Consider the following 13,233-nt stretch of genomic DNA (forward strand, 5'->3'; position numbering starts at 1 on the left):
CTTGAACAGTGGCCGTCACAGAGCGTAACCACGGTGCAGTGCATGGGCTAATTTTGGGTATTAGTGTCTACATGATTGTCTAACATGGGAAAGTGGGATCAAAGGGTGGAGGGTGCTAATTGGGATCATGTGAGAGAGAGTGGGAAAGAATGTGGTTTTGGGGCTTTAAGAGGTTGACTTCTTGGAAGTACTGTATATGTGCACGGATTGTTTTACACTTCAATTACTGTTTTAAGTGTGTAAACAGTACTGACATGACTGTAAGAATGGATGGACACAGTAGAAACAGAGAAAGTTTGTGACATGCTGCTCAATATGGAGAATTTAGCAGCTAAATAGTCCGATATTTCTCTCTGGAGTTGGTGGAGACCAAAAACAAAGGAAAACATTTGAGTGAATATTGGACTATTCATAAGTGAACAGCAACATGACAGCTGATAAGAGGTGTCTATAGCTTGAGGGCTGCCCCCAAGTGCCCAAGAATATTAGGTCCAACTTTGTGATTTGGGTTAACACAAATCATATTATAATTATTTACAAACTAATATGTGTGTACAGTATACTATATGCCTTTAGCCTAATACAGAATTTCCCGAGTAGCAACCCAGTTGATCATATTGTGTTATTTCCTCTGATGAGTCTCATCTTCCATGCGTATGTTGCACAGTTGAGCTGTGGTGCATGGTGAAATCAAAATCTACCATTTTTTTAAATGTATCACATTATAAACATTCAAAAATATAAGTTAGGTGTACAAGCTGCTGCACTTTTCAGTATTGAAACTCCCACGATATGACCTTAGCACACATGTCTTTCAAATAGAGACGAGAAGATTTACTGTTCACCCAGATAGAATAATCTGTGTCTATGTAATATTTAAACTGTAATACTATGGGGTAAATGTAGCCTGCATGCCTGTGTCACCCCCTCACAGCTTCCCCCTCCTCCCCTCATCCCAAAACAACAGCAGAAAAGCCAGAGAATCCATTGTTTCCTGTCTGGCTATGGGAACCAGCGGGGTCCTCTGGCAGGAAAACCCTGCAGGCCTCCACACAGATGCTTGACTGCCTGTTTCATTGGCTCTCCAGTCCCAAATAATACCCAAAGTGATGATCTAAAGTAGGGAAACGAGAGCCTGCAGCTGGGGAGGCTAGCTAAATGCAATAATGTGAGGTAAGCACAGGGTGTAAACTGGCAAGAGGGATCATGTATGTGTATATTGGGGGGCAAGGGGAGTAAAAGGAGAGGCTATAAAAGGAAAATCAGGCTTTTTTATTATCGAGGCCATTACGAGCTCGCTATCCCTGGAATCTTGTAAAAAGCATTTGAGTGTGAGTGTGTTTTAAAGACTTACTAGATCCCAGATGTGTAAACGGGCTGCATGGCCTGGTATATTTTGAGGAAAGGACGACAACCTGGAACACAATATGTTTTAAAGAGTGGTTAAAATGAGGAACTATGCAAGTTGGAATGCTTCCGTGCGATGCGCATATATGCAGATGACACTCACCTCCCTTGGACTCAAAGTTGGGGATGCCGTGCATGATGACGTGGTGAAGGAACAGCGGTTTGTTGTTGATCTTGATGTGTCCGGAGAGCAAGCCGCTGAAGTACTCCACATACCTGAGCAAGGCACAAGGAAAGCAAGGATGCACTCATTGGTATTATATAAGGCGAGACACTGCATTCAAAAACCTATTTTTTTTTAAATTTGGCAATATCATACTAAGTGTTTTTACATCTCTTTAGATGTTTACCTTATTCACCTGCAGTGTCTCACTTAAAGCTAAAAAGGGTTATGTATGATTGGTGGGAAGTGACAACCCCACATACCAGGTTAACCAGCCAACTATGGACAACTATGGAGTCAGCTCTTCAGAACCTTTTGGACTCTTTTGAATGACTGTTTTGGTTTTCTGGCCCGCTAACTCTACTTCCATCCACACTGATTTCAGCTCCAGCAGACAGCTGTTTTCAGTAAAGGCTCTTGATAAACCCACTCCACTCCACACTATACCGGCCGGCACCATACAGCAGACAGACAGACACAGTAAGCAGCCATCTGGTGAACACAGTGGAGCATTTAGCAGCTAAAGAGAGACAGATATTTCCCTCAGGAGGTGATAAAGAGCAGAGCAGTCCAGAGGAGAGTGAATATTGGACAGAAACTTGACTCCAAATGAATGCTCAAGTTGCTTCTTTTTGCTTGGCCTGAGTTTGGCCTATTTACAACAGCAGTATACAGTAAGGGGATAATACAGTAAGTCAATATTATTCCTTCAGTATGTTCTAGCACTGCTGGAGGCCATTCATATCTATTAATGCAGCTTTCTTTTTCTTTTTTGTTCTTTGTAGAAAGAGAGACTTCTTTGTGAGACGGTTCACTTTAGGGTCAAACCCATACCATGAACAGCGAGTGAGGGGAAGACTGACCTTTTTTGAGACGGCTGTCCCACAGGAAGCACTTTGTCTTCATAGAAACGCTTCATGGCAAACCTGTCCAAGGCCTGGTCAGCGCTGCATTCCAACAGAAAGGTTTGGTGAGCGCACTGGTGATTCATTTACCTTAGAAAGCCCTTTTATTTTCACTCCAGTAATATGTCATCTATATGTAGAGTATCTAATATGGTACGTCAATCACCACATTGAAAATGGTCATGTCATGTTCAGTTACCTAGAAAAGTCTGCACACCTTGATTTGTGAAGAAACTGATTTGATTATCAATGATTCTACTATGCAAGTTTTTATATCTTAAATGCAATTTCAATATTTTCTCATGAATAATTTTTTTAATATATGTTGATGCCCCTGTAAAGCACGTTGAATTGCCTTGCGTCTCAAATGTGCTATATAAACAAACCTGCCTTGCCTTGCCTTAAATTAACTTGCACGTTTCACAGAAAATCTGCATTCTTGTTGTCAGACATCACATCACACACAGGTGTCCACATGGAACCAGGCAAATATTTAACAAGGCAAGATGCACACGGAGCATTCAACAAGAACACAATCGAGGGGAGGGGTGAAGAAAGCACAATTATTTCTTACTAGAAGATCAAAAACTAATGATGCATATGATGCCTTCAATGTTGGCTAGGAGTTTCCTACACATGTTTGCCTGACCGCTAATTGTGCATAACCTCGATGACATAGCACACAGGGAAAACATCATGACATCAATTTTTTATGTAACTTCTATATATACTTCAATTTTTCAGAGCAACTTCAAAGCAGTTTGAAATTGATTAGTGGGATAATAAGATCATAGAGAAATCTTGTGCTTCATCTAAAGTTCATAAGTGTTCTTTTGGATACAATAGGAATCATGTGTTGTTGTGACCGTTGAAAATTCTACATGTGGGTAATTCTATTTTTGGCATATTTTAAGAAAAATCTTATGAAAATAGAGAAAACTCGGCCACTCACAATTTGAGTCCTATGATCCGATGACTAACTTCTTGCATTCTGCACACAATTATCATATCACACACTTGGATTTTTCCAAATGAAAGTGTTCTCCGGTCTCATGTTCCAGCCCCCATTCTTCTGTTTATCACATCTGTGTGTGTGTGTGTGTGTGTGTGTGTGTGTGTGTGTGTGTGTGTGTGTGTGTGTGTGTGTGTGTGTGTGTGTGTGTGTGTGTGTGTGTGTGTGTGTGTTCTAGATGTGGGCTTCAGTCTTGTGATGAACAAAAAAATGGTTTATCTACTTTTTTCCCCCTCTGATGTATTCTCCTCGTGCCTTTCTCTCTCCTGAAAGTTTTCTCTACTTGAATTTTTCTCTTTCCAACACATTTTTTTAACACATTTATCTTTATCCTATCTCACTCTCTTTTTTCTGTCTCCCCCCAAAACTGTGCTGCATCTGAAAGGTGGAGTCCGCCTTTCTGGAGACGGCTTGTCATCAAAATCCCTACGGTCAAAATCAGTGAATATCTCCTCAGAATCCGCTACCTGTGCGTGACATTCCCTTTGTTTACATACCAGTTTACAAAGCCTAGGTTGGGTATTAACACTGTTTTTTTTTTTACAGGAAGCGAATTGTGATGAGATATTCACTGATTCGCTGACTCCACCTTTAACACCTCTGCAGGTGTAGTTGGGACTCACCTAGCAGATATGTTGCTGTAATGCATGTAGGCAGCCACCACCACTCCCGTTCTGCCCCGGTTGCCCTGGGAAGACATCATTCAAACAGAAGTCAACACCAGTCTGCATCGCCGGGTCATGATAGTGTCCAAAGAACAATTTATATTATTGACTTTTCATTGATGGGGTTAATTGGGTACTTTTATTCTGGTTTTGTTTTCACATGCAAAATTCAAGATACAAATTTAAACCTAGGCTCAACACTGTACATTAACTAAATCAATTGTATTGATGTCTGATGCTGTTCATTCTGAAGCACACATACAAGACCTGAGAATATATTAAAGGTCGAATTCCACATTTAAGAGGTAATGATACCCTATGGTCTTAAGTGCAGCTCAAAATACAAAATCCCTCATATTGCCACTTGATTGTATGTTTTCGTTAGGCCCCTGCTGCCTAGTAAATGCCCAAACTTCATTTCACCCGGTTCGTAATGTATGCTTTCTGTTGTACATGTCAAATCTCCAAGCTCAAGATGATGTCATCGGGGCTCTTTTCTCAGACTATAGAGACTTCCTTAAGAACCACAGAAGACATTTTACAACTGTTTTCACCAGCAAAGTAATAAAGACTTGACAACAAATGACCACAATTGGTGGAGTGCCACTTCATAGAATTACTTCCAATAGTTGCTTCTAGTCCATCATCAGAAAATCAATTATATATGTGATTACACCTGTTATTTACATAGTACATAAAATACTGGATGGGCTTTTAATGGGCAGTTCACTGAGCTGAAGTCCGAGTATGTGTGTCACTATGGAAACAAACCAGTCTCGCGTTAAATTCCGTTTTCACACATCAATCCGTCCGTCTTTACGACGGGTATCACTGTGAAGGGGTTAAGTGTGTTCCACATTATAAATATCGCGGCCGCTTAAAACAGCGCGGGGCCTCCGTGGAAATGACTTGTTGATTTGTGGAAACCCAACGCGGCCTGCTTCCTTAGTGACCACCACAACTTCCAAGCCCCACACTCTGAATCACCAACGTTACTCAACTAGCAGAATAAATAACAGCAGTTGTTATGGCAGCAGCAGGCTTTTGTCTGTAACCTCCCTGTGGGAACATGCTGGAATGAGACACAGCCGAGCTTTAGGATCCCCTTTTTTAATTATTATGTTGCAACACAATCACAAGTGGGGTTAACGTGAAAATGATCATCGGCCTATAAGTTGTATTTGGATACACTTTTTATGGCTTGTGTCGGCATTCATAGGGAGCAATGCTGAGTGCGGTTTGCCACAAAGATTGTAATGTGGTGCAAGAGAGTTCAGGCAACAACAAACTAATATATTGGGTCGGTTTAGTTATTTTTATGGTATTGTTAAGAGTTAAAGGGTAAATAAATGGCAAATGTCACCATGATGAGTGGCGTGCCTTAATAAAAAAACTAATTTGTGTTTTCCTAACTCACTTCCAGCGCAACCCAACCCAAACAAGCACACAATGAGAAACACTCTCACACACACAAACACTACACCCTGTATTCAGCATTTTAACTCAGGGAGAACGTCATAACAGACACACACACACACACACACACACACACACACATGCACACACAAAAGCCTCAGTGGAAGTGAGGGTCCCCTAGCAGAGCATGAGAGCACCCCCTACTGTTTAGATACACTTCTTCCATTCTCACAGCCTCCGCTTGTCTTTTTTATTCTCACCTTGTTGTGTATGACCACCACATTGTGACTGTCGGCGCTCAGCCAGGTGTCCATGGCCTTGCAGATGCTGCAGATTTTGTCAAGGGCCGGGGCGTGGTGGTCGGGCCAGCCAAAGTCTAACACCTGACAGAGAGGAGCGAGAGAGAGCGAGAGACAGAGACAGAGAGGAGAGAGAGAGAGAAAGAGAGAGACTGTCAGATTGTGGATAATACAATACACAGAGGTGATAGGAGAAGGAGAAAAGGTTAAATTGTCAGCTTTACCTTTGGATGGAGTTGGCTGATGTCATAGCGCTTCTCACTGAGGTTAAAGAGCTAAGGAAAAAATTGTAAATAAACATTATTACTACTGTTTTGGCATCACAGGACAATTCCACAAGCATAACCCACACACTGATGAGACTGGTTATTAACATCTGGGAATGGTGTTACTGTACATGAGCTCCCACACATAACAGTGAATGTGTCCTAAACAGAACCTCTTAAACCGCTATAATAATGTGGTATGGCTGCAGTTAGCTACCTATTGGGCATGGTGGTAATGCTAGGTTAGTACTTTAGGTTACTAACTAGCCGGATATGCCGACCTTTGCGTCTGACATCAGAGCAAACAAGCCTTCAAACAATTCAAAGTTGTTAATTGTATCAAATAGGAGCAGCAATTGATTCAATCAAATAACATCTAGTATACAGTAAGTGAAAGCTGGGGGAAAGGGGGGTTGAATTTTTCAGCTTGACATGTTGTAGCAGCCACTGGCCAGTGAACAGGAGACAGCAGTAACTATAAAACCAGATGTGCTGAGATGCACACATATCTTACATAAACACTGTATGTGTGTGTGTGTGTGTGTGTGTGTGTGTGTGTGTGTGTGTGTGTCTCCGTGTCTGTGTCTCCGTGTCTGTGTCATTGTGTGTGTAGTTGGGACAGACATCAAGTGATCTTGGCAGCTCTGATAACTTCATGTTCTTGCTACGCTATTTGTTTGTTCTAAGTTGATTCCCCCTCCAGACATAAACAGGAAGCTGTGTACCAGGTAGTTGTTGCCGTGTTTGGAGCCCAGCATGGAGGCCACCTCCCGCAGGTTGGCCGCGTAGCTCTGCTCCTCCACACTGCTGGGGAAGGAGACAGAGATGATCCTCTCTGTGATGTAGATCAGGTCCAGCTCGTAGCTCTCGTCCAGGGCCTGCAGCAGGCTCACACTCCTGGGGGACAGATAAGGAAGCGCTTACAGTGAGGGGGGGGGGGGGGGGGTTTAGCCAACCGCACTGAGGCAGTTTTGTGCACATCAGCAGTTCACCCACTGCGCAAAATCAAAATACTGAGGTAAGACTGGCTGGACCACATGAGATAGCTAAGAGACTTAATACCCAGAAGTAACGCAGCACATGTGATTTATACATACACACGTGGTTGTGTTTTATCAGGCCAGCTGGGGTGTGATCACCACAGCAAGGCAATTGAGGTGAGACACTAAAGGCAAAAACATTGTTTTTCAAGGACTTGTCAATACTTTGCTTCCATAACATGTCTTCTTTTATACTAGTATAGTATATAAATGTGCATTTATGTGTTCATTTGCCTAAACCTTGTCTGTTTGCGTCTGTATATTTCTCCTATGTAACCATTTTTAATGGACATTATCTTGACATACGTTTTTTCAATAGCCTACACTGAACCAAAAATCTCTGGCGCATCAATCCCTTACATCAACAAAACTGTCCATAATAATTCTTAGCACTATTCTGAAGTTCATTTCAGAAGGGTTCTTCATATGTTGTTAATTGTCTGAATCATGGTCAATTTTCTCCTTAAAAACATGCACATCACCCACTGATTGGCTATTGGCTCTATCTAAACTTGGTCAGAATATTGCCAGTCTGTTTCACCGGATGTTTGTTTCCTCATTGTTGTTTTGAAAGTAATCAGTAAGTGTATTTTAAACCATGGTAGAGTAAATATTATTTTCCTAAAAATCTCCGGTGGAAAAAGATGACCTCATTGCCGCATGACCTATTCCGGTTATTCCCTGTAGAATTAAAACTGAGACACTAGTTTCTTTCACATGGATGTCACGCATCACATTTGCGGCAGATTTTCTTCAGAATAGCCTGTACTTTAATATCATTCCATATCCAAGGAGTCACTCAATTGGAGCCAAAGCATAAACAAAGTGGCCGGTTACGTCATCCATATGCCTTCTAACACCGGAGGTCATGTATGTCCTTGATGCAGCAAATTACAATTCAGATTCAGTTGCACATACCACAACGCAACACTCCTCCTGGAGAATGCAAGACATATTTACCTAATAAGGAAAAGGCAACACACCACATAAATACCACGTTCACAGTGATATCATTTAGTCCCACAGGGCTTTAACTTTGCCTCCAAGAGTAAGCTCTCCCATCTGCATTAAACACATTGTGTTGTTGTACTGAGGATGTTTGAGAGGGGCAGGGAAAAAAATTGATTACGTAAATAAGATAGCCTTAATACAAAAATGTCGCAGCACACAAAGGATAACAGTGTGTGTGCATGTCAGACACCAAACAAAATGTGACTATCTTAGGTGATCAGCAAGATCAACACCCCTACTGTATGTCAAAATGCATTGACTGATCTGTAATGAATGTTGTCTGAGGCTTCCTATTAGAAATGTGAAATGACTGAGCAGATGTTGTTCCAAAACAAGTGTCTTTCAAATGTCTCAAAACAGAGAGTGTAGATTGGAATAATTCAATGATGTTGTTGTTGCCAAATTATTTCATTAAGTGTCTACAATTCCAATATATATTTCATTATCTTCTTGATTTTCAATTTGAACTACGAAAAACATCTTGTCAAATGAATAGTTCAACAGTTGGTCTAGCACAACGACAAGAGGTTAGGTTGATAATTGGGGGGTCGTGGCTTCACCCCTTGTGATGTAATAAGGGGAGAGAAATCTGACTGGGGTTTTTGAACACAAGTTTTCAACAAAGGTGCACATTTTCCTTGCAAAATAGGTGACCTTTAAACCAATGTCTTTCTTAAACCTTAACAAGGTAACGTAGGATGTCTCTATTTCGGGATGAGTTAAGGCCCAGGCTCATATAGCTGTTTTTAAAGAACCATTTCAAAACGTCTACAGAGAACATGGGTCAGTGAGATGAAAAGGTTAAGGGAGAGCTGTCTGGACCCTTAGCGCTCAGACATGCAGCATATTTCCCACATTTGTCAGCTGTGAGGAGCCCCCGGAGGAAATTGCTCATAGGTCTGTGAGAGAGAGAAAAAGACCTCTGCCGGGCTCGCTGTATAAATATTGTAACCTGCTCTGCACTGCACATCTGGAGCCACTCACAACTCAGCTTACTGGGATTTAGTCATCACCAGCGATAGAGGGAGAGAAAAACTGATATGTCACACAGGTGCTGCAACTGACACCTCGCTTTGAACATGTCCTGAAGATCCTATCTTTTCTGTTAAGTTTTTTTATTACCTTTTTTACATACTACATACTCTTCTTTCTCTCCTTTTCGTCTCTCTCTCTCTGCCTTACTATTTTCATTTCCCGTATGTGTGTTTTTGGCCTGTGGGTGCAGTGCAGTCAGGGCCAATATAGCGTAGCCCTGAGGTTTTGGTCCTATTCCAGGTTTCACCAGCATGCGTCGAGCGCCAACCTGCTTCTCATCAAGCCAGAGAGATGAAGCGATGGCTTTGCTCTTTTTGCTGCATATCGCGTCTGACGAAATGACAACGTTATCTCCTCACGCTCAATTTCAACGCTGCGGTGATCTCATTTTGTGAATTTTGGACTAACACCAACTGTGGAACTCGGAATGTTCTTTTATCAGGAAACCCGAGACATTAGGCTGTAAGACATTAAAAAAAATAAAGAAGAAAGTATTGCCTGATATTTCTTAGTAATAAAAGTAAACAGTCAGGACTTAGGTCTCCTGTATTTTATATAGTGAAAGACTTCCTTGATAACCAGCTCGTGATCAGACCTGTTATAATTACTGATGCTGAATACAGTTTCTCACCATTTCACAACTCAAACGTAAGTCAAGATCAAACTCAGCGCTTCATCATCTCCATCAGTACTGTTTAACAAGCTAGCATTAGACTAAATACTTTTTCTTCCTTTACTAATACCATATGTTATGTATTTGCGATTATGTTTTTAGCTTAACTGACAGCTGCACTGATCATTGTGTTTGTATGTACAATGGAACGAATGATAGCAGCAGACCACAAAAGTATAAAAAAAGCTAGTAAAAATGGATTGTAATCTTTCTGCCCAACAGCAAGACACAGTAAGCGACTGGCTCGGTTTGGTGGTGACCAAAATAGAAGAAAAAGGAATTGGTCAGGTGGCTAGAAACTTGCTTATTTTTTTCGCCATAAAAACTTCACAAGGTGATAAAATGTCACTGTTGTTTTTGTGGCTAACTTTGGTTGCTTACCCAGGGACCAGGGGGAAAAAAATCTCAAAATACAGCTTTTAAACATCTATCTAGCCAAACACTGCAGATTCTGTATGACATTTTTAGGCCACATTTAGGCCTGCTATTATAGTTTGACCAAAGCTGCACCTATAATACCCATATGACACGTCCCGCAACAGTAAAACCTTCCATCTGAGTATGACTAGTCATTTCCAGGAACAGGCTAATAACAAGTCATTAATACAGTATGTAAAAAGCAGCTTTGACTTGAGTTTGGGTTTTGCACATTTGCTTTTTTGAGTTGTGGCTGTGTCTTAACGCACCCACTCTGCTAACAGTGTTGGTTAGTTTAAAGATGTGAACTGGGGGTGAGATCTGGAAATCAGACATGTGATAACCTGTAAGCAATATATCTTCACTCTCCCACTTTACAAGCATCAGGTCTGATTGATCTTGTAATAATGCTACATTTGCACATTAATCTGGAAGAACAGTCTTGGAACAACATGAATTACATTACCGAATGTAGCTATTTATGCAATAACATTTGCAGTGCAAGTAACAGTAGATAGCTAACCGTTTTAACTGAATAGGGTTTCTACAGTATATCTGCTTTCTAAATAAACTTCAGGTTTTGTAGATAAATAGTATCTGTCTTTACAGGAATGATAACAAGCCTGTTTTGGACCCACTAGTTTGATTAATTACCTTGGTCCAGAGTGTAACATAAATTGAGTGCTTTTGATTTTTGCCTTTATAAGGACGGAAAACCGACTGCAATCTTCAGGGTACACACACACACACACACACACACACACACACACACACACACACACACACACACACACACACACACACACACACACAGATGCTCTGCGTATGCTAGTAATGATACTGTATCAGACAGGTTTTTGCAACCCTCTCTCAACTCTCTGATTTGCAGCAAGGGACTTAAACTGTCACTCAAGCTCAGCGCAACACTCCAGCGTGGACTGTTGCCGTGTCACGTTTTACACATCAATTACAACAACTGGCAACATCTGTGGCTCCCTAAGGACCGAGGTGAGAGAGGGCTGACACCAAATATCTTTTTTTCTGTCCAACAAAACGCTGTGGGGTCCAGTTCAATGGCAGGGCACGTTGCTGCACACATTCCCCCCCTGGCGCAATCAGCAAATATCATATTACATCTCAACTTTTTCATTTCAAATGCTTCATAGCCCGAGCTCAGGATGGATAAGGTCTTGTTTGAATGTTGTTAAGCTTCCTTTATCTTTCCCTTCAGTCTGGTAAACTAAATAAAGCCTTTTATGGGAAGTTTACAGCGAAGCGATGGAGAGGAGAGGAGAAGTAGAGATATTCATCGAGCCAATTAATGGCATTTTGAGATAATTGGCATTGGCTGATAACTGCGCTCACGAGGCAGATTAAAAAAATTAACAGATAGTGTCTGCAGACACTGCATGCAGCCTCGTCAGTATGGTTGCTGTGGAGCAATGGTCGTGCTTTTTAAAATTTTAACTCAAATATTTACCTTGTCTGTTTTTAGATTTTAATAATTACAGATGGCTTGACAGAAATCCAGATGTCCCTTTTGGCAATGTCTTACGGAGCCAAACATCACCAGGGGAGGCCAAGTGCAATAGACGATGCACATTTTTATTTATAAACGTTAATTTAAGCTCAATTTTGTTTCTGATTTGTTATTATTATTAAATTGTTGAATTTGATCAAATACAAAAAAAACTAAAACAAAAAACAACTTGATATTTCCATTATATATTGGCCATCTGCTGACTTTCTCTCTAAGTATCGGCATCGGCCATTAAAAAACCCATATCTGTGGACCTTTATAAATCCTACCTGGATGGTCTGCGCCGTGACTCCATGCTCTTTGAAGATTTTGTCGAGCCCTGCAAAACAGAAAGAAAAACCTTTTGAACTTATTGACTCTATATTGACCTATGCAAATGCATTTCATACAAACAATATTGCGTTCAAAGATACACATATAGACAAGACGCTACAAGCTTGTTAGTAACCACCTCGACGATTTTAAATATATAAATATTCTTTTTAAGGTTACCTCAGGACATCCATATGCAGTAGTTTCATAAAGTCCATAACGTCACCAAATACTACCATTGATTGTGGAATCACTTGCGCTATCAATCTGTGCTGTGTTTGTTTGTTCTTTAATGTGACATACCACAAACACTAAATTCCTGTGTACTGCTGTACTTACTTTTGGCAAAATAAAGCGATTCTGATTTTGTTGATTTAGTAAGAACCAAGCTGTTGTCCGATTGTACCACAAGTTCTATCTTGTTATTGTTGTTGAATCTGAATACCTACGAGTTAGCCAACTGTTCAAAGTTATGCCGGCATGTTCCATTTCAAATGAGCGGGACACCTTCAACCAAGCAATACAAATCCTTCTTAGTCCTCTGAAAATAACTTGTAGTGACAGATTCTATTGCTTCAATTAATATTTAAGGACACATTTTACACAGGGTAGACAACATTTTCATATACACCTTTTGATAGGTGCTGATATACGTCGCTGTGATGTACCGCGAGACAAAGATGTCACATGACTCCCTCTCCTCAACCCTTAGCAGAGGTAGTGAGGAGGTGTTTGACTGTGTGTTGGCTCCACTCTGCCTGGCCTCCCCCTCACAACCAGCTCAGGGAGTGTGGGGGTCAGAGGCCATGTGGACTTGCTCACTCCCCTGTGGTGTGTGGGTCACATGTACACAGGAGGGGGCTGTTATCCATCATCATCCATTAGATCGGACTGGCTGACCCACCAACACTAGCCTTCCCATGGACGAGTTTCAGCCCCGCTCCGTTCCTTAGCGCTTGACTGTCTGTCCGTGTACACATTGAAAACATGTGAATTGGGTCATGGGAGTGGGCCTGTTTGTGTATAAGCTTCCATTGCTGTGTTTCCTCAGCCCAACGTGACATTTTTATAG

The 13,233-nt window shown here is 41.2% G+C and overlaps 1 protein-coding gene across 5 annotated transcripts in view; it reads right to left on the bottom strand.

Moving 5' to 3' along the window:
* tns1b (tensin 1b) overlaps window positions 1–13,233 on the bottom strand; it is a gene marked incomplete at its 5' end in the record, with an annotated part of 174,492 nt that overhangs the window by 42,994 nt on the left and 118,265 nt on the right. For all 5 annotated transcript variants that reach the window (XM_080038119.1, XM_080038122.1, XM_080038118.1 and 2 more), the window contains 8 exons: window positions 1,355–1,415; window positions 1,511–1,623; window positions 2,434–2,517; window positions 4,111–4,175; window positions 5,829–5,951; window positions 6,092–6,142; window positions 6,859–7,030; window positions 12,119–12,168. In XM_080038119.1, coding sequence (XP_079894245.1) covers window positions 1,355–1,415; window positions 1,511–1,623; window positions 2,434–2,517; window positions 4,111–4,175; window positions 5,829–5,951; window positions 6,092–6,142; window positions 6,859–7,030; window positions 12,119–12,168 — 719 coding nt within the window. The remainder of the gene's footprint in view (window positions 1–1,354; window positions 1,416–1,510; window positions 1,624–2,433; window positions 2,518–4,110; window positions 4,176–5,828; window positions 5,952–6,091; window positions 6,143–6,858; window positions 7,031–12,118; window positions 12,169–13,233) is intronic.

This window comes from Ammodytes marinus (assembly GCF_949987685.1).
Source record: "Ammodytes marinus genome assembly, chromosome: 12".
Lineage (NCBI taxonomy): Eukaryota > Metazoa > Chordata > Actinopteri > Uranoscopiformes > Ammodytidae > Ammodytes > Ammodytes marinus.